The sequence below is a fragment of the Rousettus aegyptiacus genome, unplaced genomic scaffold (assembly GCF_014176215.1).
Source record: "Rousettus aegyptiacus isolate mRouAeg1 unplaced genomic scaffold, mRouAeg1.p scaffold_m13_p_1, whole genome shotgun sequence".
Taxonomy (NCBI): Eukaryota; Metazoa; Chordata; class Mammalia; order Chiroptera; family Pteropodidae; genus Rousettus; species Rousettus aegyptiacus.
This window is the reverse complement of record NW_023416284.1, coordinates 77,082,954-77,110,291: the sequence shown is the minus strand read 5'-3', so window position 1 is coordinate 77,110,291 and position 27,338 is coordinate 77,082,954. Positions and strand designations below refer to the sequence as shown.

Here is a 27,338-nt window from a genome sequence, read left to right as displayed (position 1 = left end):
CCTGTCCTCAAATACAAATAAATATCAAGTTATTTAACTCTTGCCATGAATTAATATCAATGGTTATATTTCTTAATGTAATTTACTTCTGACCTTTTTAAAAATTAAATCTAAAAAGAAACAGGATTTAGCTATCATTTGAATAACAAAATTATTCCTCAGCGTAAGGAATTATCTTGTCATATGTTTCCATGAGTAAAATGTAGAATTAAATGTAAAGAAATGTGAGGAAATGATACTAAAATTTTAATAATACCTTATACTGGCTTATACATACATATTTATCTTATTTGATTATCTTAATTTTATGAAGTACATATTTATTATTATTTTACAAATATGTAAACTAGGACTCAGAAAGGTTCTTAAGCCATTTATTTATTTATGGTAACATGGTAATCAATCATTTATGTAATTTATTTATTTATGGTAACATGCTAATCAATCATTTATGTAGCTGAAATTGGTTAATGTCTATATTCCCCATATTCAAAAACCAAAAAGCCCCATAAAATGTTTCCTTTTTTGCTTATCTCTATCTACATTTCTTTGACCCATGCCTGGAATATAAAAAGTACTCAGTAAATACATAAGTAAATGATTTGCTTAAGTGGTAGAACAATGATTAGAATTCAGACCTTCTCATTCCTTATCTAGTGTTCTTTCCACATCAACATAAGAAAATGAACTTTTTTATTCTTTGTGGAAAATTCTACAAAAGTTTTCTCCCTTCCCATTATTACTGAAGAAACTTAAAACTCTAGAATATAAGATATTTGGCTTTGATTTACATAAGTATATGTAAAACCTACTATTTTCTTTTGCTTATCAGATATGGGTAAAGGTATAGAACTGTTAAAATATATATACAGATCAGGGAAGGATGGGATGATAATGAACTGAACATTAAAAAGAGATGAACCACTAAAAACATTTAGAATGTTTTATAACCCTTGTTTTTACTCCACTATCCTGATAATAATTTTAGCAGTAATTTCTGGTACTAAGCAAACATTAGGCCAGGGCATACATAACAAATTAGCAAGATTAATTCAACCTATCACTTGACTGATGTCTATGGAATGTACCCCAAAAGTGTCAAAGAAAAGATCTTATTTCTGCTCTGAAAATTTACAATCAGAGGTAGATAGGATGCAAGTGACAGTAGTGATTTTTGAACCAAGAGATATAAAAATGTGAGAAGAGAAACAGTGGATATGCAGTGTATAAAATTCATAAAAGAGAATTGGCTCAGTGCAGATGTTCTCCCTAAAAGACAGAAACCATTTACTTGATTGTTCAAACACTAAACTGTTGTTTTTGTTAATGGTGACTAATATTCCCTTTAAAATGTACAAATCCTTCCACACTTACTAACTCCTACTTATACTTGTTTGTGAGCATTTGAAGTACCGAAACTCTGTCTATCTCTGTATCCCCTGGGCTTAGTACACTTCTCAGCACCTCCTAAGTGCTCACTGCATGTTAGCTAAACAGAACTGATTAATCCTCACATCTAACTCATGAGTTCAGCTGGACAAATATCATGTCTCAATTTCAAAGATAAGTTGACTAAGGTTCAGAATAACTCCTAACTCCTAAGTAACTCCTCTAAAATTAGATAAAGTGACAAAGCTGACACATGAATTCAGATCTTCTGACTCCACTACACCAAAGTTTCTGGCAGTTATTGGAGCTTCCAATATAGTCAGACCGACAGGCTGGCCCTTATGATGCGGCTGCTACTTCTGACAACAATCCAATGAAGAGTATATAAAGAAATTAAGTCCATAAATTAATACCTCACAAACTCTCCTAGTGAACTAAAATTCACCTAGTAAAGAACCTAAAATAAAAATTCCCCTTTCAGAGTTAGGTAAATTAGCGAGCACCTATGCGTATAATTTTAGAGCTGTTGGCATGGCTTTCCTAATTCCAAATCTCACTTCTTGCACTCTGACTGATGCCTAAAATTCCATTATTGGAGTTTTATTGCAGTCATTTAAGGTAATGGTTGTTAATCATTATTAGAATGGTGGATTTTATTAGACAAATGAACAGATTAGACTATGGGTGAGACGGCCTATATTTTAGTCAAGGATTTATTTTTTTTAGAATTCAAGGACACCAACAAAACAGCTATCTATACTTGTGCCATTAGCAGCCATTTATAATTTATATGATTTTATCCTAATTTTTCCTTAAAAAGGTTTTATGTTTGTTTATTCATTCTCATTCTCCCTCTCCCTCTCTCTTTCCTCCCCACCTCCTTCTCTCCCTTTCTACTTCCATCGCTCCCTCCCTCCTTCCTAGGCCTTTGGTTCTAAGGCAGGACAATTTCTTTCTTTTTTTTCTTGTAAAATTACTTGGGTTTGACACTTTACAAAGAAATAGGGAGTACATGATGTAATGAGGGCAGCTAGAGTTGAGCTGGAATGTCAACTCAGGCCTCCAGAAGTCAGTCCTAAGAAACAACTATGGCGCTACTGCAGTAGCCCAAAGAGGCAGGGAGTATTCTTTAAAGGATACTATATATCTATTTTAGTCAAACTAACTGCATTTGGTATTTAAAAAAATACTCTGTTACTCAACAGCTGTTTATTCTCAGGCAAATCATGTAACTTTTCTAAACCTCAGTATCATAATCCGTAAAAGGAGAAAATTATAACATATGATCTTTAAAGGCCCATTCAGATCTAAGTTGTGTTTTAAATTACAGTGAGAGACTCAGGGCCCAAGAAAGAAGCCTAAATTGGGATAAGACAATTCAAGTTAGAAACAAAGGCTTTTTGGGCTTTTGGAAGTAATAGTAATAATATTAAAGGCTGGAACAAGTTCTCAAACTCTTAAAGAACAGTAGTGATAACCTTGGACAGTTCCAGTGTGCTAGCTTTAATTGCTTCTAAAAATCTCTCAACTCCAGATTAAGCTACAGAAACACTTACCTCTGCCAGCATGTACATGGAGAGAAGTGTGATTCCGAGATTATACAAGGTGAGGATACCCCTAAGGGAAAGAGCAGGTCTGTTCTTCATATATTTGTTGCCCAGCCATATTGAAAGTAGATATATGACAGTAAGAAAAAAGGTAGGAAGGTAAGAGTCCAACATGAACCATCCTCTGACTCGAGAATCTGAAAAGAAACACATACAGTGAGAATCCTGAGGAATAACACTTCTGTTTAGTTATAACATATTGGCACGTACATTTTATTTGTGCATATCAGATACAACAGAGAACAAAATGACACAGCATAAAAGAAGCTGAATTTGGGTTATTGTTAAGAAGAAGAAACCAGTAGAATTTAAAGAAGGTTTCACGGAGCAAACAGGGCTTAAGGGGAACCCTGAATGACAGGAAAAGGTAATGAAGGTGGAAAGTAACAGTTCTTGAATGTCTACTTTTGAACAGTTACTGTATTTATTTATTTAACTCAGTAAAATATAAAGTATGTTATGCCATTTTATGGATGATAAGACAGCTCAGAAAGCTTTAGTAACTTGCAAAAAGCTATACAATAGTTGGCAGCAGAATCAGGATTTAAATTCACATCTGACTTCTGGTGTGTCATACCTTGCTGCTACCTCCTACGGAGAAGCTTCAAGGAGACAGGAAAGAAAGCATAATGATACTGTACCCTAATTCCTAAAACTCACACTCCCTGGAATTTGCCTAGGATTGTTGTGCAGTAAACCAGGAATGGGTTTAGAGTTCAGTTGATCCAAACAGAGCAATGGGATGCAAGCAGGACAGCTGAAGACAGTGAAGGCAAAGCCTGAGGACTGATGCTTCAGAACTGAGAGCAGAAAATAAAGCCAAGGACCCAAACCTGACCATGCACTAGAAGAACAAACAGCCAGGAGGCAAGGATCTAAACAGATCAAGAATGTCTTCCTCCGGAAAGTGAAAATTTAAAAACCTAAACAAAACATACATAACAGATCTATAATTAGAAACACCTGAAAATAGTTGTAGGTACAAAATGACTTTTGTTCTCTATTTTGCTTTTTAAAAAATTGTTGTTTAAATAAAAATAATGATTTGGCCCAGAATTATAAAAAATGCAAGCTGTGTTTAATCTGTCAGTACAGTTGTAAGGAGATGGTTTCTCCAAAAGATAATGCCCTTTTCTTGCTATCTGAGGTTCTCCCAATCTCAGTCCCTGTTTCTATTCCATCTATTCTAATAAGAATCCTGAGGAATAACACTTCTGTTTAGTTATAACATACTGGCACGTACATTGCTCTACCCTACTCCATCTACCCCAGTCTCTCTTTAAAACACCCCACCCTACAGAGTGCCATTGCTGTGGAAAGTGTCTTCTCAAGCTCTACCCCATTACTTATTCTGTAAACTTCTCCCATTTGTGATAGAGATAAAAAAGGTAAGAAAGGAACATTCATATGACTCACAGATATTACCTTTCATACAATTAGCTCATAATTATCTCTCATAAAAGTTTGTGCCACTTCCTAATGTTTTTCTCCGTATCTAAGTCCTACTCATCTCTTTAATACTCAGATAAAGGTACTGCCTTCTGAAGGGAGCCATTTCCTACTGTTCTTTTTGTTAACTATAGCTTCTCATCAGCATGACAAAAAATTATCATTTTATAATGTTATTATGGCTATATACTGTTATAAATAACATTTACTGAGCACTAATTCTTTGCTATACACTATTCTCAAGCCTTTTACATGTATTAATTTATTTAACTCTCAAAGTATTATTAGATATATTATTTTTAACAGCTTTATTGAGGTATCCTTGATTACAGAATCCTGCACATATATAATGTGTACAATTTGATGAGTTTGGACATATGTAAATATCTGTGATGCCATCACCACAGTTAAGGTAATAGACATAAAGGTGATATTGTTACCCCCGGTTTACATTTGAGAAAAATTGAGCCACATAGGGTAACCAGCTACTTCCTTTTATGGTGTAATGGGTTGAACTGTGTTCCCTAAAAAGATGTTCCAGTCCTAACTTCTGTTATCTGTGATTTGGGCCTTATTTAGACATAGAGTCTTGGCAGATGTGATCAAGTTAAGATGAAATCATACTGGATTAGGCTGGGCCCTAACCAGGTGATTGGTATCCTTATAAGGGGAGATTTGGATTCAGGGACACAAAGAGAACACCATGTGAAGACAGAGGAAGAGACTGGAGTGATACATCTACAAACCAAAGGATGCCAAAGATTCCTGGAATCTACCAGAAGTTAGGAGAAAGGCATGGAACAGATTCTTCCCTAGAACCTCAGATGGTACATGGCCATCCCAACATCTTGATTTCAAACTTGTAGCCTCCAGAACTGTAAGAGAATAAACTGCTGTTGTTTCAACCCATGCAGTTAGTGGCACTTTGTTACTGAAGCCCTAGGAAACTAATACACATGGTTTACGTCATGGCTTTCCAATTGTTTCAGATGTGCTAGTTTTACCCTCCCAACTACAGTATATGCTCCACGAGAGAGAGACTAGGTCTTATATTTCTACTTTGTCTCACTTATAACATATCCATTTAATGCTGATTTGAGAGGAAACTGTCATTGAAGATACATCAATTGGCACACTGAGTCAAGCACATATTGAAAAACTAACACAGCACCTGAAGTTTTTCATTTTCTTATTTCATGGTCCTATAAAAATTTGCCACAACTGTTATGGAGGGTCATAAGTGTTCCAACCAAAGGATGGGAACAAATACTCATGACAAGATTATCTTTGGGCTTGAGAAGTGTTAGCTCTGCATGTGTGTCAGATATTTGCCCAGAATTTCACTTGATGATATGGTGTAGGTAAAATCAGAAAAGACTCGGGGACACCAAGAAGCTTATTAGGTGGCTTGCCAGTCAACTGAAGCTTGTGCCACTTTTAGGAAGGGGATAAGGATTTGCGATGACCCGGATGCCAGGCTATCTGTCATTGTGGAGATCACCTAGTACATTGGCCAACTGTCAACCTTACGGTCTCTTTCTCTACAGAGGAAATGTCCATAAAAATGACCAAAGCTGAGTAAATAATTGTAATCCAAGCCTTAATTGATCCCATACCCACATAATTCCAGATCATGAAGATCTTACTGACAGCAAAGTTCAGTGTGAAGCTGGCTTAGGGAGACTTACTTAACTCACTAGTGGAAGTGTCAAGTAGAAAGCCAATCACCAAAAAACCCTCCAAGACCAAGTTAAAGCATTACACCCTCTACACTGCCCACTAGAACTGTAAGGCAGAGATCATATTAAATAAAGTATGGTATGAGATACAGGTATCCCATCCTGCCTATCCCAATGGATCATCACAAGGATAAAATGGAAAAAATAAAACCAGACTATGTGAAAGCATTTTTTAAAAAGCCCTATACAATCACAGAATATCATTTTATTAGAACTATATAAATAGGTATTCACTTAGAATGACTTAAAATAGTTTAGAGCCTGTACAGAAACTGGAGAGTGGGCTAAATAATCTTTAAGTGATTCTGTTAAAAGACTTTAGGAATAGGAAACATCATTTCCTCCCTCCCCCCACCCAATAGTGCTGAGGAAATAACTTGCAGATTTTTCACAGCTTTGTGAACCACCAAGGCTCAAGTAAAACAAAACATATTGTTTAGAATTTATTTATTTGCAAAATATATAGTACCTAATATGTTCCTGGAACTGTAATAAGCACTGGAGATTAACAGTCATGGTTCTTGCCCTCAGGGGAGAAGGAGCTATTAATAACAATAATGTGTATGAAGGAAATAAAAAGGTTGGAATAGAAAATAAGAAGGGGGCTCCTTTAGAAGGGCAATTCCCTGATATCTTTGTTAGGGAAAGCCTACTTGAGAAGGTAACATTTAAGCTGATACCTGAAGTATGAGAAGGGGCTCACTATATTGTGGGATGGAGTAGAAGATAGCGGGGAGGAATTCCAGGCTCAAGGAGCAGCATATGAAAGAATTTTACATATTTGAGGAATTAAAAGATGTCAGATGTCAAAGCGAATGAGGAAGAATGGTGCTTACTGTTAGAGAAGTAGCTGGGCTAAATAATCCAAGGGTATGTAGTCCATGATACAAAATCTAAGGACACTGGGAAGACATTGATAAGTGTTAAGCTAGAGTACCATACTATGTTTTAGGCTTTTAGAGTATTATTCCAGCTAACAATAAATGATTGGAAAAAGGGAGACTAGTTAAGGCACCTTATAATGACTTAGTGCTGAATTAACGGGGAAAGAGTCATTAAATATATATCAATTGGCGCACTCTAGTAGTCTAAGTGACTGGTAATGGAGGAATGACTGAGAGTTTAGAAGCTCAACCTAATGGCCCTGGGCAGAAAAAGCTCACACATATTTAAAGAGAATCTGTCAATACTTATAAGGGAAGCAAGATTATACATGACTATGCATGTGAGGAAGGTAGTGGTGAATGGGCGGTAGAGACAGAAGTAGAATATATTCAGAAGGAAAGCTACAGCCTACTTTGGAGAACAGTTTTTAGTAACTTTGGTAGCTAGAGAGAGACACCAAAGGAAATTATTGCACTGCATTCTATTCCTGCTTCTCACTCCCAGAACTTTAATCCCAGGAGAGGCTGAGCAGGAGAAATGAGGACTTCTGTATATTCTAGGAGAAGGATATCAAAGGTGAGGGAAGTTAAGTCTCTCAGTGTTAAAGGCTGTTTTGAAGACACCAGAAGTGATATAATCTTCTGTAACTAAATACTGTGTTCCTTCTACATTAAGTTCTCAAGTAGCTCACTTACCTCGAGGTCCAAACATGTTGTCCAAAAAAGCATTGACTTTGTCATCAAAAGCCTTTAGGTGCTCCTAAAAAAAATTAAAAAATGATTTAAGTGGGTTTTGGAAACTCTCAAAACAAACCACTATCGACAATATGCAGTTCACAGAATCTCCAAGGGTCCTAGTTTCAAGGACTTTTGACTGCAAAGACTTAAAAAAAGTAAATCAGTAAAAGTGACCCCACCTCTCACAAGCCTGCAAGGATTTGGAAGGAAATGATTCCTCTTTCATTTCCTTAGGCAAGAGGATTCCTGAAAACAGGCTTTTCATATTCAAACATTGAAGAGTTATTGACTTTACTTCCATTTCCATCTAAAATGCTTAGGGTTATAAACACTCCCATAAGCAACTTCTATTGTTGCACTTAATAGGAGTTGTATGCGACAGGGAATGTCTATTCCTGCAGGGTATGATGTAATTATTAAATGAAAATATAGCTGAATTGTATCACAAAGCTGAATCTAAAGCTTTAAAGGGGGCTTGTTTTTCAAATAATGAAATTAAGAATTATAGCCATTTTTTCCCATCACCTTTATATTTTATTTACAAAACTTTTTAATAATTAGCATCTATTTAATATTACAATAAATAGTGCCACTAGGGTACATCGAATTATTGCCACTTTAACTGAATTCAAATTGGGATTGAAGAATTTTTGCTCAGATTCTTAAGGTTGATAAACTGGCTTTTGGCTCTTGATTTAGCTATTCATGCTGGTCTGCTATCGCACTGCTCAAAATAGCTAAGGTGTTCCCTACCCCTCTACAAAGGTCTGTAGCACCTTTTCAAGCAAAGAGAAGATACAGCGCTTTCCCCAATGTTCCTGAGAAAGAGATCTTTGATAAGGATTTGGGGCCCATGGATTGGCCCCTGGCTATATATGAGAATGACAACTCCCAGAAGTTCACAGAAAATGTTCTCTATAATCGATAGTGGGAGTGCAAAAATACCCCATTCTCAAAAAAAGCGCAAGTGCTAAAGAGGAGAATTAATTTACTGGCATCTGAAAAGAAGAAGTACGTGTTTGGTTACTGGCACACACCATTTGGACTTATTCCTTATTGGTGACTTTGATCCTGAGAAATTTTTCTTTTTTATGTACTTTGGAATTTTTTATTGTTCAATTATAGTTGACATACAATATTATATTAGTTTCAGGAATACAGCACAGTGATTTGGCATTTATATAACTTATGAAGTGATCACCTGATAAATCTAGCACCCATCTGATGCCATACATAGTTATTACGATACTACTATGCTCCTTATGCTATACTTTATATCCCCAATAAGTATTTTGTAACTACCAACTTGTACGCCTTAATCCCTTTCCTTTTTTCCACCCATTCCCCCAACCCCCTCCCATTTGGCAACATCTGAGTTTGTTTCTGTTTTGTTTTTCATTTACTTTGTTTTTAAGATTCTGCGTAAAAGTGAAATCATATGACATTTCTTTTTCTGTCTGACTTACTCCATTCAGCACAATACCTCTCGGTCCATCCATTTTGCAGATGGCAAGATTTCATATTATTTATTCTTTTGGCTGAGTAATAGTCCATTGTATATATGTACCACATCATCTTTACCTAGTTATCCATTGACGGACACCCAGGTTGACTTCATATCCTGGCTATTGTAAATAATGCTACAATAAATCTATCAATGCACATATCCATTTGAAGTAGTGTTTTGGGTTTCTTTGTCCTTTGACAGAGCCTTTGTTTTAAAATCTATTTTGTCAGGTGTAAGTATTGCCACTCTAGCTTTGTTTTTCTCATTTTTGTTTTCATGAAATATCTTTTTCCCTCTCTTTACTTTCAATCTGTGTATGTGTTTTGATCTAAACTGAGTCTCTTATAGGCAGTATATGTAAGTGTCTTGTTTTCTTATCCATTCAGCCACCCTATGTCTTTTGATTGGAACATTTAATCCATTTACACTAAAAGGAATTGTTGATAGATATGTAGTTCCCATTTTATTATTTACATTTCTCCTCCATCTTTTTAACACTTCCTTTAGCTTTTTCTTGTCTGAGAAGCTCTTTATCTGTCCTTTGATTCTAAATGATAGCTTTGCTGGGTAGAGTAATCTTGGTTGTAGGTCCTTGCTTTTCCTCACTTTGAGTATTTCCTGCCAATCCCTTCTGGCCAGCCAAGTTTCTGTTGAGACGTCAGCTGACAGTCTTATGGTGCTCCCTTGTAGATAACTTAATGTCTTTCTTGCTGTTTTTAAGATTCTCTCTTTGTCTTTAATATCTGGCATTTTGATTATGATACATCTTGGTGTGGACCTGTTTGAGTTCATCTTGTTTCAGACTCTCTGCCCTTCCTGGGCTTGTATGTCTATTTCCTTCACCAGGTTGTCTTTTCTCTAAGTAGTTTTCCAATTTCTTGCTCTCTCTCTTCTTTTTTCTGATATTCCTATGATAAGAATGTTCTTATACTTGATGTTGTTCCAAAGGGCCCTTGAACTATTTTCACTTTTTTGGATTCTTTTATTTTCTTTCTGTTCTGATTGGGTGTTTTCTGCTACCTTATCTTCTAAACAGTTGCTTCAATCTTCCGCTTCATCTAATCTACTATTGGTTTATTCTAATGTATTCTCCATTTATTATATTTCATTTCTGACTAGTTCTTATTTTCTATCTCCATTTTTACATTTCTTGTCTCTTTGCTGAAGTTCTCGCTGAGATCTTTGAGCATCCTTATAACCAGTATTTTAAACGCTGGTAGACTCCTTGTCTCCATTTTGTTTAGTGCTTCTTCTAGAGCTTTGTTCTGTTCTTTCATTTGGTGCATGTTTGTCTCCCCATTTTGGCTGCTTCCCTGTGTTTGTTTCTATGTATTATGTAGAATATATGTCCTGTGGGACCCAGTGGCACAGTCTCTCCGGTCACCTGAGCTGTGTGCTACAGGTATGCCCCTTGTTGGGGCTGTGTGGGCCTGCCTACTATATTTGAGTCTTGGTTGCTGTTGGTATATCAATGGGAGGGATTGACCTTCAGGCTGATTTGTTGTGAAGACCGGCGATAACTACAGTGGAGAAGCAGGGCTGACCCTATGGAGTAAGATTTGCTTTAGCAGGGCTCTAGTGCCTGCCCAGTCTGGCCTTTAGGTGTGTCATTTGTAGAGGTCTTTGGGTAGTGCTCTGATGTGGTTTGAAGCTAGCTACTGCATGTGTTGGTTCTGGGGCTCTTGGGAGGGGCTCTGGTGCAAGACAAGGTCAGCTGTTGCCTGTGCCCTGCCTAGGGGCACTTGGTATGAGCTACAAAGTGATCTGCAGATGATTGCTACTTGTGCTGGGTTTGGAGTTGCCTGGGAGAGGCTAAGCTGTAAACCAAGGCCAGCTGCTGCTAGTGTTGTGCTTGGGGCTACTTAACAAGAGGTACAGGGCATACCCAGGCCAGATGATGCGTGTTTGGGGTACATGAACCTTTGAGAGATTTTAGAAAAGTCTAAAGCATGAGCCAAGACAGACCATTTGTATAGAACTGCCATTCAAAGTGGCTTGGGTGGGCCTGCAAGTTGGGTGGGGTAGAATCTCAGAGAATCATCAGGGAAGAGGGGTCAACGGTGTTATGTTAGCTAGGCTGAGGATATAGATATATCACATCCATCTACATCTGCATGCTGGATAGTGGGAGGGCTCAACAAAGGAACAATGGCTTCTGCTAGCACTTCTTCTGGGAGAAAGCTGCCACTCTAGCCCTTGCCCTGAAGCCAGATAATTCAGTTCTTCCCCTATATTTCCCTGGGGCCTTTCGAGCTGCTGCCCCAGTGCTGCAGGTCAGAGCAAGTGAGTCTGTTAGCAAGAAAGTCCATGGACAAGTAAGTCCCTGCGCAGGCCCTTTAAGAGAATTCCTGGGACTCTAGAAGCCTTCTGTCTCACTCAGCCACAATCTCCACTGGTTTTCGCAGCCAAAAGTTTTGAGGACTTCTCTCCCTGGCACTGGAACCCTGCGATGAGTCCCCTCATTCCTCACAGGGGAACCACCTCAGCTGAGATATTCTTCCCAAATTTTAACCACCACACTGTGAGACAATTCTGAGAGAAATTTCGAGGAAACTTAGGTCTTTGGGAACTTTAGGGAGGAGGATAAGGAGACGAGACTAACATTTACTAGTATCTACTACTGCTGGCCAGTATATTAGGAACTCTATTATTTCCTAATATCTCTATAAAAAGTACCTGGGCTAAATAAATAAAGCTTGAAAGTTTTTAAACAGTGTTATCTTTAGGTTCTATGAAGGATATTTTTGGAGATCTTGAGAAGGGTCAGTTACTTAACATCTCAGTGTGACAGAATGCGATTTTTGTTGCCATTAGAACAGGGCGGATCTGTCTAGATCTCTTGTTCTTGAGCAAAATGTTAACTTTACTGATGTACCCACCCTCATACAAATACCAGCGAAATCTTTCTTTCATTGCCACATCCACCCACAAATGTTTAAACTTTTTCAGTATATTTGCTAAGGTTCAAAATCCATTTTCAAACATCTGTAGATCATCGAAATCTCTAATTAAAAGTCAGAAAGCTTGTATTACTTCTATAATCTTGCAGAAATGTAGTCACAGGAGAAGAGCCAAAAGAAAAGTGAGAGGGGATGATGTGAAGAGAGAACAGAGATAGATGAATGAGAAGGGGCATTCCATTCTTTCAGTTTAATTTACTGATTCATTAACAAATTATCTGAACATTACTATGTGCAAGCACCATGTCAGATGGCAAAATACAAAGGGGGAAAAATCCTTTGAGACAAGTGAAATGCTTATCTATGGTCACAGCTTCCCTTCCTCCAGACAATGTTTCAAGTACCCCAGCCCACAGAATTCTTTGCCAAAATTCTCTGGGCTCACATCTAGGACAACTTTAGTGATTTCTCCTTGCCCACATAGTAAAGACTATGTTCTATGACTTTGAATTCAATTCGTGGCTGTTTATAGCAATAGCTGAAGGATGGAAAAATTGGAAGCAAGAAGGGCCTTATTTAATTGTGTATTTCTGATTGCTTACCACATCTGGCAATAACGTAAAAAAAAAAAAATGTAAAAAAGTAATGTACAACCACATTGGAAAAACAGTGTAGTAGTTTAGTAAAAACATAAACATTCAGCTAGGATCCAACATGCTATTCCTGGGTGTTTAAAGAGAAAATAAAGCATATACCCATGCAATGACTTATACACAAATATTCATGGCAGCTTTACTTATAATCACTGAAAATGAAAACCTCCTAATTACTCATCAACAGGTTAATGGATAAACTGTGGTATAGTCATACAATGAACTACAATTCAGCAATATAAAGGAGTGAACTACTGATGCACACACATATGGATCTCAAAATTATGAAGCTTCATTAAAGAGGCTAGACAAAGAGAGTACACACTAAATATTTCCATTTACATGAAACTGTAGAAAATATAAAGTGTATATGACAGAAAGCAAATCATAGTTGCTTGGGGACTTCAGGGGAGGGGAGAATATCTTTCAAAAATGAGGATGAAATAAGGATATTTTCATATATGCATAAGTGAGAGAACTTGTAGCTAGCTGACCTGCACTACAAAGTATGCTCGAGATGTTCTTCTTGCTGAAGAGAAATAATTTTATTTGGAAAGTAGCATTTACAGAAAAGAATCAAGATCACCAGAAATGCATTTGACTAAAGACCGATAGCTCAGAGCAAGCTGGCCTCCACTCATCTCATCACATCCACTGTAACTGCCGTAACCAACACTCGCACCATGTTCATCCTTACCACCAGGAGCAGTGCTGCATAATAGCATGGTGATCTGCACCTGCTCCTTCTACCTGGTCATGTGACATGCAACTCCCAAGACTGGTGGATTGGCTCACCATGCACTCCTGCCTCAGCTGTTCTCTGAGAATACTGGGAAATAGGAGAGCCATAAAGTGCACACCTAGGTTTTTGCCACCATGCTGCTGACTGGGATTCCCACTCAGCCCTAATTGCATTAGTTGGAGCTCAACATGAAGCGGGGCATCTCAAACAGAAAGCCATTTCCTGGTCTGTTCGTGAACATACAAACTCTGTGATCGCTGTTGGTACCGCCTCATCCTGAACACCGTGAAAAGTCAGATTTTCTTCAGCAAAAGCAGTCTTGCAATCAGAATTATCAGCACCATGATTAAGGACTATTCTACGAAAGCTAAAACAGGAAGCAAAGCAGAAATAAACCCTATTGCAAAAACTCGGTCTGTGGTTTCTCTGATCTCTAAATGATAGAACTCCAGGTTTTTTAAATTTCTTTCCTTCTTCCCTCTTTTCTCTCTTGCTTCTTTCCTTGTTCCCTCTCTTATGTTCTTCTATTCCTTTCTTTCTTCCCTTTACAGCCTTTGTTCCACTTTTCCCTGCCTCTCTTCCCTTCCCCTGCTTCCTTCCTTTCCTCCCTCCTTCACACATTCCTCCTCCTTGGCATTCCTTCACGTTTAGGCATTTTATCATTTTTGGTATATATCTACCATAGGCACCATGTTGTATCAAAATCCAGTGACTCAAAATCTTGGTGCTAGTCCTATTTTGTTGATATAGTTTTACAGAACATTTTTAATGACACTTATTTACTTGGAATAGTTATTTCCCACCACCAACTCCCTTCCTCACTGCTTTTTAAAATGAGCTAAAGCCATTACGATAACAAAACAGACTGTTAAGTCTGGAAGAGGACATAGTATCCAAACCCTTACTCCATTCTCTAATATATTTGAAGAGTCAAAATGTGTTCGCACTTGTGAACACAACTAGGAAGTTTGGAAGATGGCTAAAAGACAAAACTATTGGCTTTCATGCACTGACTTCACATGATATATATTTGTGCTTATTTTACACTCATACCTCTACACTGCCTTTGAGAGGCCAACCCACATAACTTCTTGACCTCCCACTACTATACTCTGGAGGGAGCAATGCACTAAGTTAGGCTGAGGGTAGGCAATAGGTATTTCTTTATTCATGGTAACCCTTAATTGTTATTATGTTATAGAATAATTTTCATAAGATTGAAACTAAGGTATTGAAGAATCTGTGGAACATTTATACTTGGTTACCACATTTTATGACAGATATAAATTGAAGGACAGCAGAATATGTCACTTTTTAAATTACAGTTGCTTAAGAAACAACTGGTACAGGAAGGACACTGACTCCCCTTTTTCTCCTGAAGCAGGACGTAAATCTCCCATGTGAAAAGGGTAGAAGGCATTCTTATCACCAGATAGGGATTTTAGGGCAGAAGAAGACTAGACAAACAAGCCTTGTTACTTCATTAATTTGCTTTTCCGAGCCTAAACCCCTTTGTCTTATTGATTCTTCACAAAGTTATTGTTTCCCTGCCTTAAAGGTATAAAACATGCCAGCTGTGGACACTTTCTCATATTCTTTATGGTGCTCCCATACATATGAAATTAGTTTTTCTCCTGTTAATCTGTCTTATATCAATTTAATCAGGACAGTCAAAGTATCTAGAAGAAAGGAAAATGAACTAACTATAATGGTTGGTAAGAATAGCTCCTGTCTATCTAACAATGTGTGCCAGACATTTGATATTTATTATATGATTTTTATGAAAGCTTTTCAATTTGGAAATTTTTCCCAGTTTACATATGCAGAAATTGAGGCTGTGAGCTCCAGTGGTATTGTTGTGTGAAACCTGAACAAAGTTCAGTAACAATCCATCTTTGTATACCTTCAGATTGAAAGGTTTCAGAGCTGGAATAGAAGAGAATGGGCTTTGGCAGAGCTCACACTCACATTCTTGTGCTGTAGTACATTTCAGGGCACTACGCTACTGAAGAAAATAGGGACTGATTTTATTTGCTGACACTGCAGGAAAGTCTCACTCAATTGATGACATGAATTGTTTTTTAGGACATAAAATAGTACTGCAGCTTTGTTATATTCCACTTCCCCCACATTTCTCCCTATCTCAAGTCCTTCAGTGTCTGGTCAAATAGCAGCTCCTAACATGTTTCCCTGATCCATGTCTCATGAGCCTAACTACAAAGAGGGAGAAAGCATCTGCTTTGTGGCATCCTAGTCTGTGGTGCAGAATCATTCTCCATTTCCTTACCTACTCTATTTTTCCTTATAGCACTTAATCTACACACAAATTTCCACTAGTTGATTTTTATTGTCTGGGTCCTCTAATAAATACAAGCTCTAATCGTCCATTTTATCCTCAATTCTAATAACAATGCCTGGCACAAAATGGGCACTTCATATTTATTATATGGATTGATGAAGCTCTTCTAAACCTTCACGGTAGTCACTTGATGTTTACATTTATTGCATCCTTAGCTATACTTTAATATATGTGATCTGCTTCCAATATATTTTGAAAGATCCTTAACATTCAACAATCAGTATATCATCAGGGAATACTGAACATGTTTTAGTTTTTTACTTTCTTTTTTATTGACATGTCATTCTTCCAAAGAATAAAGAAAAAAATCTGTTTATATATTTTAAAAACAGAAAAAACTTATTCTATCTTGCAGTTAACATATGAGTCCAGTGGACCCTTTTATAAATTTAAGATACACTATGGGATCTTAGTAATCTTATTTTTCTATATCTTAAAATATTTTGCTAACCTAGGAATTATGTCATCATTTCAATCCATACTAAAAACATTTAAAAATATAAAAATGTAAGAATGATGGAATTGCCTGGAAGGACAATGTAATAAGCCATCACTATTATATTGTCCTTCATTTTTCTTATTACTTACCCAAATTACTGCATTATGCTTTAAAAAGATATAAAAGGTTGGAGACATCATGTTTATAACTTTAGAAAGCTTTGATTGAATACACTTAAAGTTCAGAGTTTTTCATGTTCTTAAACTTTAATGATAAAGTCACCTGAGGACCTTGTTAAAATACAAACTTTCATTCCATTGGTCTAGAAGGGGCTCAAAGTTTGCATCTCTCCCAAGCTCCCAAACGATGTTAACACTACTGGTCTACAGACCACATTTTGAGTAGCGATGATTTAGACCAGGGTCTCCTGAAAGCCAGATTATCAGTGAAGCTATTAGTTTTCTGATGTACTTCTACTATAAAGCTACTACATTCTTGCTTACTTTTTACAAATCTACAAAGTATTCTGTTTTTCTTCTCTATAAAATTCGAATCTGTTTTATACTAATTATATCACTATTCGTTTCATAGGCATTTTAGTAATTGTCTATACAAACCCACTTAGTCAGTGTCTACGTTGCTCCAAACAGAAATAAAATCATGGGTTTGACTGTATTTTTTCTTACATTTGCTGTATCTGAATACATTTCCTGAAAGTGGCTTACTCAAGGAATACAGAAAGACTGGTGGCCTCTTTTGATCAAGCTATTATTTCCATTAAAGTATAAGACTGCACCGGCACATTACATCAGTTAGTCCTTGTCAACAAATACCATCTGGTACTTTTCATGTTACTTACTGTCAAATTCAAGCCCTACCAATCATATAACGGATTTTTTAAAAAACTTAAATACAATATTAAACTTTTATCACTTTTGAATTTATCTTCATTTCAGCCCCACCTTTGCGCTGTGATAAGATTATCCAAATTTCTAAATATATATATATATATATATATATATATATATATATATATATATATATATATATAATTTGTTGTCTCTTTAGGTTTAGTATATTTTAAAAATTTGGTACTGATATTCAAATTACTAATAAAAAGTTGCATAATATATGAAGTGCTCCCAATTAGTACCAACCTGACACTAAATGTAGTTATTACATTATTGACTATATTCCCTACGCTGTACTCTACATCACTGTGACTGTTTTGTAACAACTAATTTGTACTTCATTCTTCACCTTTGTCACACAGCCCTCAATTCCCCCTCCCATTTGGCAATTACATTTGTTCTCTATAACTGGGAGTCATTCTCATTTAATTTGTTTCTTTCTTTTGTTCCTTGAATTCAGTGTATAAGTGAAATCATATGGTATTTGTCCTTCTCTGACTTATTTCACTCAGCATTATACCCTCTAGGTCCATCCTGTCATTACAAATGGTAAAATTTTATTTACTTATTGGAGTAATACTCCATTGTTAATGTGCCATAATTTCTTTATCTAATCATCTATTGATAGACCCTTAGGTTACTTCCATATCATGGCTACTGTAATAGTGTTGCACTGAACACAGGGATCCATAAATCTTCTGGAGTATTTTGGTTTTCTTTGGATAAATACCCAGAAGTGTGATTGTTGGGTCAAAAGGTAGTTCTAATTTTGAGGAATCTCCAAACTATTTTTCATAGTGGCTATACCAACTTGCTATCCCACCAACAGTGGCCAAGGGTTCCCTTTTCTCCTCCGCCTCCTCGCCAACAATTGTTTGTTGACTTATTGATGATAGCCATTCTGACAGGTGCAAGGTGGTAGCTCATTGTGGTTTTAATTTTCATTTCTTTGATGATTAGTGATGTTGAACATCTTTTCATATATCTACTGACTATATGTGTGTACTCTTCGGAGAAATGCCTGTTTAGGTCCTCTGCCCATTTTTTAATTGGATTTTTTTTTTTTGGTGTTGAGTTGTAGGAGGTCTTTATAGATTATAGATAGTATCATAGGCAAATACCTTACCCTATTCAGTAGTCTGGCTTTCCATTTTGTTGATGGTTCCTGAGCTGTGCAGAAACTTTTTAGATTGATGTAGTCCCATTTGTTTTTCTTTTTTCTTTTTGTTTCCCTTACTCAAGGAGATATATCAGAAAAAAATTACTAATAGAAATATCAGAGTTTACTGCCTATGTTTTCTTCCAGAAGTTTTATGATTTCAGGTCTTACATTTAAGTCTTTAATCAATGTTGAGTTTATTCTTGTAAATGGTGTAAGAAGGTGGTCCAGATTCATTTTTTTTTTTGCACATATCTCTCCAGTTTTTCCAACAGCATTTATTAAAGAGATGATCTTTACCCTATTGTATATTCTTGCCTCTTTTGCCACAGATTAAATGACTGTACAGGTAAAGATTTATTTCTAGGCTCCATTCTGTTCTATTGATTTATGTGTGTTTTCATGCCAGTACTATGCTGTTTTGATTACTATAGCCTTGTAGTGTAGTTTGATATCAGGTAGTGTGATATCTCCAAGCTTCCTCTTTGTTTCGCAAGATTGCTATGGCTATTCAGGGTCTTTTAGGGTCCTTATACATTTTAGAATTATTTGTTCTAGTTCTGTGAAAAATGCCATTGGAATTTTGGTAGGGATTGCATTGAATCTATAGATTGCTTTGGGTACTATGAACATTTTAACGATATTAATTCTTCCTATCATGAGCACAGTATATGATTCCATTTATTCGAATTGTCTTCAATTGCTTTCTTCAATGACTTACAATTTTCCAAGTACAGCTTTTTTTTTTTTTTTTTAACCTCCTTGGTTAAATTGATTGCAAAGTATTTTATTGTTTTTGATACAACTGTAAATGAGATTGTTTTCTTAATTTCTCTTTCTGATAGTTCATTATTGGTGTATAAAAATGCATCCAATTTCTGAATATTAATTTTGTATCCTACAACTTCACCGAATTCATTTATCAGTACTACCAGTTTTGTTGATGGAATATTTAGGGTTCTCTCTATATAGTAAGTACCATGTCTTCTGCAAATAAGGACAGTTTTACTTCTTCCTTTCCAATGTGGATGTCTTTTATTTCACTTTCTTATCTGATTGCTGTGGCTAGGGCTTCCAATACTGTGGAATCAACATGGTGAAGGCAGACATACTTGTCTTGTTCCTGCTCTTACAGAAAATGCCTTTAGCTTTTCCCCTTTGAATATGTTAGCCGTGGGTTGATCATATATGGCCTTTATCATGTTGAGGTATGTTCCCTCTCTTCCCACTTCGCTGAGAGTTTTGTATGTAAATGGATGCTGGATTTTGTCGAATGCTTTTCTGCATCTATTGATAGGATCATATGACTTTTATCTCTCAATTTGTTAATGTGGTATATCACATTGATTTGGGGATATTGCATCAACCTTGCATCCCAGGAATAAATCCAACTTGCTCATGGTGAATGATCCTTTTGAGGTCTTGCTGAATTTTGTTTGCTGATATTTTGAGGATTTTTACATGTTCACCGGGGATATCAGCCTATAACTCTCTTTTTCTGTAATGTCTTTCTCTGGTTTTGGAATCAGAGTAACCGCGGCCTCATAGAATGAGGTTAGGAGCCTTCTCTCCTCCTGAATATTTTGGAATACTTTGAGAAGAATAAGTGTTAATTCTTCTTGGAATGTTTGCTAAAGTTCACCTGTGAAGCCATCTGGTCCTGGACTTTTGTTTCTTGGGAGTTTTTTGATTAACTGAGTTGGTTTCATTAGTAATCCGCAGTAATAAGGCGAATTCAGATTTTCTGTCTTTTTGACTCCGTCTTGTAAGATCGTATGTTTCTAGGAAGTGATCCATTTCTTCAAGATTGTCCAATTTGTAGGCATATAATTGTCACTTCTCCTCTTTCATTTCTGATTTTATTTATTTGGGTCCTCTCTTTTTTTTCTTGGTGAGTCTGGTTAACGGTTTACCAATTTTGTTTATCTCTTCAAAGAACCAGCTCTTGGTTTCACTGATCTTTTGTATTGTTTTTTAAGACTGTTTTGTTTATTTCCACTCTGATCTTTATCATTTCCTTCCTTCCACTCACTTCATGCTTTGTTTGTTGTTCTTTTTCTGGTTCCTTTAGGGGTAAGGTTAGGTTGTTTGAGATTTTTCTTGTTTCTCGAGGTAGGCCTGTCTTTCTATGAGTTTCCCTTTCAGGACTGCTTTTGCTGTGTCCCATAAATTTTGGGTCAATTGTGTGTCCATTTTAATTTGTCTCTAGGTATCTCTTGATTTCTTCCTGGATCTCATTGTTAACCCATTCATTGTTTAGTAGCATTTTATTTAGCCTCCAGGTGTTTGTGTCTTTTTCAGTTTTCTTCGTGTAATTGATTTATAGTTTTAAACATTGTGGTCAGAGAAGACAGTTGATATGATTTCAGTCTTCTTAAATTTGCCGAGACTTGTTTTGTGGTCTAACATGTGGTCTATCGTGGAAAAATTCTCCACGTGCACTTGAGAAGAATGTATATTCTGCTGCTTTGAAGTGAAACACTCTGAAAATATCAATTAAATCCATCTGGTCTAGAGTATCATCTAAGGCTACTGTTTCCTTTCTGATATTCTGTCTGGAAGACATGTCCGTTGGTGTCAATGGGGTATTAAAGTGTCCTACTGTGACTGTATTGCTGTCAATCCCTCCCTTTATGTCAGTCAATAATTGCTTTATACATTTAGGTGTTCCTACGTTGGGTGCATATGTTTACTAGGGTCCTCTTGTTTTACTGACCTGTTTATCATTATGCAAGGCCCTTCTTCGTCTCTTATTACAGCCTTTGTTTTAAAGACTATTTTGTCTGATATAAGTATTGCTACCCCAGGTTGTTTTTCCATTCCATTTGCATAAAATGTCATTTTCCATTCCTTTATTTTTAGTCTGTGTGTCTTTCAATCTGAAATGAATCTCTCGTAGACAGCATATGTGTGGATCTCGTTTTATCCATTCAGCTTTTGATTGAAGCATTTAATCCATTTACATTTAAAGTGATTATTGATAGGTACATAGTTATTGCCATTTTATTATTCATATTTGTTTTTCCCTCTTCTTTTTACAGAGACCCCTTAACATTTTGTTTTCATCACCTGAATATTACCTGCCTATTTTTTCTGGCCTGCAAAATTTCTGTTGACAAATCAGCTTGCAATCTCATGGGAGCTCCCTGGTAACTTTTCTTTTGCTGCTTTTTGGATTCTCTGTTTGTCTTTAATCTTCAGCATTTCCATTTGATTTTGGCGTGAGTCTCTTTGTGTTCATCTTCTTTGGAACTCTTTGCACTTACAGGACTTGTATGTTGATTTCCTTCACCAGGTTAGGTAAGTTCTCAGTTATTATTTCTTCAAATACATTCAGAATTCTTGCTTTCTCTCTCTTCCCCTAATGATACCCCTACAATGTGAATGTTGGTATGCTTAATGTTGTCCAGAGTTCCCTTAAACTATCCTTATTTTTAAAAATTATTTTTGCTGTTCCAATTGGGTGTTTTCTGCTCCCTTGTCTTCCAACTTGCTGATTCAATCCTCTGCTTCATCTAAACTACAATAGATTCTTTCTAGAGTATACTTCAATTCAGTTATTGTGTTCTTCATTTCTCACTGGTTCTTTTGTGTGGTTTATATGTCTTCTTTATTCTCGCTATCACTTTTCTGAAGTTCTCACTGAGATCATCTATTCATCCCCTAAGTTCATGAAGCATCCATACAACCAGTGTTTTGAACTCTGTCTCTGGTAGGTTGCTTGCCTCCATTTTGTTTAGTTTTTTTTCCCCTATAGTTTTCTTCATTGTTTCATTTGTGGTTGTTTGTTTTCTCTGTGTTTATTTCTGTATTAGGATGACTTGTTATGTCTCCCAGCCTAGGCTAGATGGCTTTATGTAGTAGGAGTCTTATGTGGCTGAGTGGCATAGTCCTTGATTACCTGGGCTGGGGGCTCTGGGCATGTTTCTTGTTTGAGTTGCATGTGTTCTCCTGTTGTAGCTAAGCTTTGATTCCCATTAGCACATTGGTGTATGAGACTGACTCTCAGGATGACTGGCTGTGAGGACTGACCATGTCCACAGGGAGTGAGCTGCTGTGTGGGGGCTGACCCTTTGGAATGGGATTTGCCCCAGCAGCCTCACGTTCCTGTTGAGACCGCCCTTTGGATATACCACTTATGGAAGTGAACTCTGACCCCAGCCTCCAGGTTGTTGGTTCTGTGGCCCCTTAGAATGGGCTCCATGTAGGCCAAGGTCAGCTGCTACTTTTGATTTCTTGGGGCTACTTGGTAGGAGGTACAAAGCAATCTGAGGATGACTGCTGCCTATACTGGATCTGGAGGCAAGCTGGAATGACCTCCCTGCAAGCCAAGGTTAGCTGACCCCATCCCAGGCCTGGGGCAGCTTATCAAAAGACCAGTGCACCTCAAGGCCTGAGGCTGCCTGTAAGGTCTGTTGGTAGTATATGAGTTGGGTGGGGCGGGGACCCAGGGAGTTATCAGAGTAAAGCAAGGAGATTTCACTTGGCCAGTGCAGATTCAGGTGTCATGCCAGTGCTGAATCTGTGGACTCCTGTAAAAGTCTTAAACTTCAGCAAGACTTGCTGCTGCCCACCTCAGGTCCACAGACTCCTGAAGTCTGTTCACAAAATCTTGTAGCTCAGGGTAGGGCTAGTGGCCTGCCATGAAAGTCTCTTCTGGGATGCACAGGCTGCACAAGCTAAGTGGTCGTTTGTTGTCAAATTATGGCCCAGGGAAAGTGAAGAGAAGAGGGAGCCTGGCTGCCTGGCAACAGGCATGCCAGGGATAATTTGTAGGTTGGTTGGGGCTGGGTTTCAGGGAGACGTGGGGTGGAGTGAGCCAAACTTGTCAGGCCAATGCAGATTCAGCTTTGGTGCCTGTGCTGAATCCGAGACCTCTCAAAAGTTTCAGATCATAGGGAAGCCAGCCACCATCTGCCTTGGGCCCACAGACCCCCACAATCTCTCCGAGAGATAGTGCAGCTCGAGCTGGCACCAGTAGCTTGCCACCAAAACTCTTTCTCGAAATGCATGGGCCCCGCGAGCTGAGCGCTGTTGTTTGCTGTCCAACTCTCAGTAGAGGGAAGGGACAGGCTGGGGCTGGCTGCCTAGCAATGGGCTTGCCGCAGATAATTTGTGGGCTGCATCATGGGGTGTGGTCTCAGGGAGACATAGGGTGGAGCGCCTGATCTCTCTGGGCCAATGTGATTCAGAATTGGCTGTATGAGGGGAGGGTTCAACACAGGCAAGATGGTGCATGTCTGTGGACTGCGCAGGAGGGGGACCCGACAAAGGAATACTGGCTACTGTCCTTCTAGCTCTCGCCCTGATGCTATACAACTCAGTCCCTCCCCGTATGTCTCTTGCACTTCCCACGCTGCTGACCCTCCTCAAGAGCCCAGGATCAATGTCTGGAAGCAAGTGAGTCTGTGCATGGGCCCTTTAAGAGGACATCTGGTTTTTCAGATTCTTTCCATCTCACCAAGACAGTCAGAATCCCAACTGATTTTTACAGTTCGATTTTGGGTAACTCTTCTTCCTGGAACTGGAACCATGGGCTAGGGAGCCTCTATGTGGGACCAAGTCCCCTTGCTTCTTCAGTGGGGCCTCTGCAGCTGCTTTCTCCCTCCTGGTACTCAACCACCGCACACAGGTGCAGGGCCAGCCCATTTCATGTCTCTGCCCCTCCTACCAGGAGCTTCTTCTTCATGTTCTCAGATAAATGTGTTATGATCGGCTAGAGTTCAGGTGGCTTTCCAAGTTGACTGTTATATAATCTGGTTGTAATTTTAATGTGGTGGACTGAATGTTTGTGTCCCTAAAAATTCATACGCTGAAGAGCCCTAAGACCCAATATGATGGTATTTTGAAATGGGGCTTCATGAAGACATTTAGGTTTATATGAGGTCATGAGGTGGGGCTCTCATAATGGGATTAGTGTACTTATAAGAAGAGACACTAGAGTGACCTAAGCATCATGATGGAATGAGAAGACTCCTTTATATCTCCCCTTATATTTATACGTCAGACATCTGTAATCATATGATGTTTCCTCTGCTCAATACACAAAGAAACCTGAGAGAGCCACACATTAGTATGTCTCAAGGTGGGAGTATTGGAATACATATGGGAGGCAGGACTGGGAAAAAATCAGGGATGGTGTCTGTGGATGGTGTTGGTGGCCACCACAGCCCCACATAATGTGGTGGTGGTGAAGGAGTCAGAGTGCAGCCCCCACACTACTGTCCAGTGGAGTGTAAGAGGAGCAGAAGTAGTGTTGTCTGGGAAGCCAGCTCCCTTCCCTGCACTGAGACAGAACCCAGTGGCATCAGGGCAATGCCACTAACAGCCCAACAGTGATGGTGGCCATTAACTACAAGGAGACAGTGTTGCAGACTTGTGAACCTGGTTCCTCACCCATCCACCCCCACCATCCCCAAGCATGGTGGTGGTGGCACAAGACCACGGCAACCTAGACATAGTGGGGACCCCACCCACCGCTCCTTGTGACCCAGGAGTCAATTTCCACAACAGCGACACCCGCCTCCACAGCAACCCTGTAGGCACAAGCAGAGCAGGTAAGCAAAACCAAAGTGTGCTATAGCACCACCTACTGGAAAACAAAAGAAAGACCCCTAACTACCAACCTACTGCATTGTTAAAATCAAAATGGTATTTAAACAGAGTCCACTATCTCAAATGCACAGGCAGAGGAACAATCAATTAACTACCATAAACAACCAAGATGACATGGTAACACAGAAAGAAAATAAATCTCCAGAAATCAATCTCAGAGTCATGGAAGACTGTGATTTACATGACAAGGAGTTCAAGATTGCAGTCATGAAGAAACTCAACAGGATACAAGAAAACCCAGAAAGGCAGGTCAGTGATCTCAGGAATAAAATTAATGAACAGAAGCAGTACCTTATCAAAGAGATTTAAACTATAAAAAAAAAAAAAAGAACCAAACAAATCCTGGCATTGAAGAACTCAATACATGAAATGAAAAATGCATGGGAAAGCATTGGAAATAGACCAGACAGAAGAGAGAATTAGCAAGCTCTACGATAAAAATCTAGAAAAAAATTCAGGTGGAGGAAGAGCAAGAACTGAGTTAAAAAAACACACACACAAACTACAGAATCCTATAAGAACTATATGACTCTATTAAAAAGAACAACATAAGAATGGTGGGTATTCCAGGAGAGTGAGGAAGAAGGGAACAGAGAGCCTATTGAAAGAAACAATGGATGAGAACTTCCAAAATCTGGGAAAGGAACTGGACATTCAAGTACAAGAAACTAACAAAAACACCTAATTATCTCAACACAAAAAGTCAATGATATAGAATTCTCAAGGTAGTCAGTAAAAAAAGACAGTAACCCACAAAAGAAACCTCACCAGATTATTATCAGATTTTTTAGCAGAAACCCTACAGGCCAGGAGAGAGTGGAATGATATTCAAATATTGCAAAAGAGAAACCACCAACCAGGAATAATATATCCAGCAAAGTTATCGTTTAGATATAAAAGAGAAATAAAGGCTTTCCAAGACAAAAAGAAGCTGATAGAACATGTCACTACAAGACCTGTGTTACAGGAATGTTGAAAGGAGCTCTTCTATCAGAAGAAAGTCAAAAGTATGCAAAACTTTGGTAAGGTGACAAACAAACAGAAGTAGGAACTTGCAACTCTATTTCGGAATAGGGTCTTAAACAATTATAAAGGTTAAAGGTGGGGAAAATATTAAAAATAATTATAGCAACTGCAATTCCGTAATGAATATAAAACGTAAAAAGGGACAATTTGTGACAACAAAAACAAAAAGGGAGGCGGAAAAGGACAGAACTTGTATAGGTGAATGAAGATAAGATGCAATCAGAAGAAAAAGGACTTTTTTTATCAATGAGATAAGACACTTTACACAAACCTTATAGTAACCACAAAACAGAAACACAGGGTAAAGAAACTAGAGCAATACAGAGAAATCAGAAAATAAAAGATGAAATGACTGTAGTAATCATGTATCAAATCAATAATCACCCTAAGTGAAAATGGCTGGAACTCAATCAAAAGGCACAAAATAGCTAGGCGGATTTTTAAAAATCCAATAACATGCTGTGTTCAGGAGATGCATCTTAGCTCCAAAGACGAACATAGGCTCAAAATGAAGGGATGCAAGACAACACTCCAAGTAAATGGTATCCAAAGAAAAGCGATAGAGCTATACTTATATCAGACAAAAGAGATTTCAAGACAAAAAAAAAAAAAAGATAACAAGAGCCAAAGATGGACATTTTATAATGACAAAGTAGAAGATCCAACCTAAGAGCACCAAAATATGTCAAGCAATTAACATACCTAAAGGGGGAAATTTATAGTAATATAAGAGTAGGAAACTTTAATACTCCTCGTACACCAATGGATAAGTCATTCAGATGGAAAGTCAACAAGGAAACATCAGCCTTTACTGACACTAGACTAGATGGCCTTAACAGATATTTATAGAATTTTCCATTCCAAAATTACAGAATATACATTCTTATCACATGTGTATGAAATATTCTCAAGGATGGATATGTTGAGACACAAGACAAGTCTCAATTTAAAAAACTTTAAAATCGCATGAAGCATCTTTTTCAACCACCATGGTACAAAACTAGAAATGAACTACAAGAAAGTTAGAACAACCATAAATATGTGGAAATTAAACAACATGCTACTGAACAACTATTGGGTCAAATAAGATTAAAAAAATATATATGACATACTTTGGGATGCTACAAAGTGGTACTAAGAGGGACTTTCATAGCAATACAGGCCTTGCTCAAGAAACAAAAAAAATCTCAAACGACCTAACATTACACAGTAAGGAACTAG

General features: G+C 37.7%; 1 protein-coding gene across 2 annotated transcripts in view; it reads right to left on the bottom strand.

Moving 5' to 3' along the window:
* ELOVL2 (ELOVL fatty acid elongase 2) overlaps positions 1-27,338 on the bottom strand; it is a 73,944-nt gene that overhangs the window by 18,314 nt on the left and 28,292 nt on the right. For both annotated transcript variants that reach the window (XM_016118815.2, XM_016118816.2), the window contains exons 2-3: positions 7,765-7,828; positions 2,946-3,133 (exon numbers count right to left, since the gene is read on the bottom strand). In XM_016118815.2, coding sequence (XP_015974301.1) covers positions 2,946-3,133; positions 7,765-7,828 — 252 coding nt within the window. The remainder of the gene's footprint in view (positions 1-2,945; positions 3,134-7,764; positions 7,829-27,338) is intronic.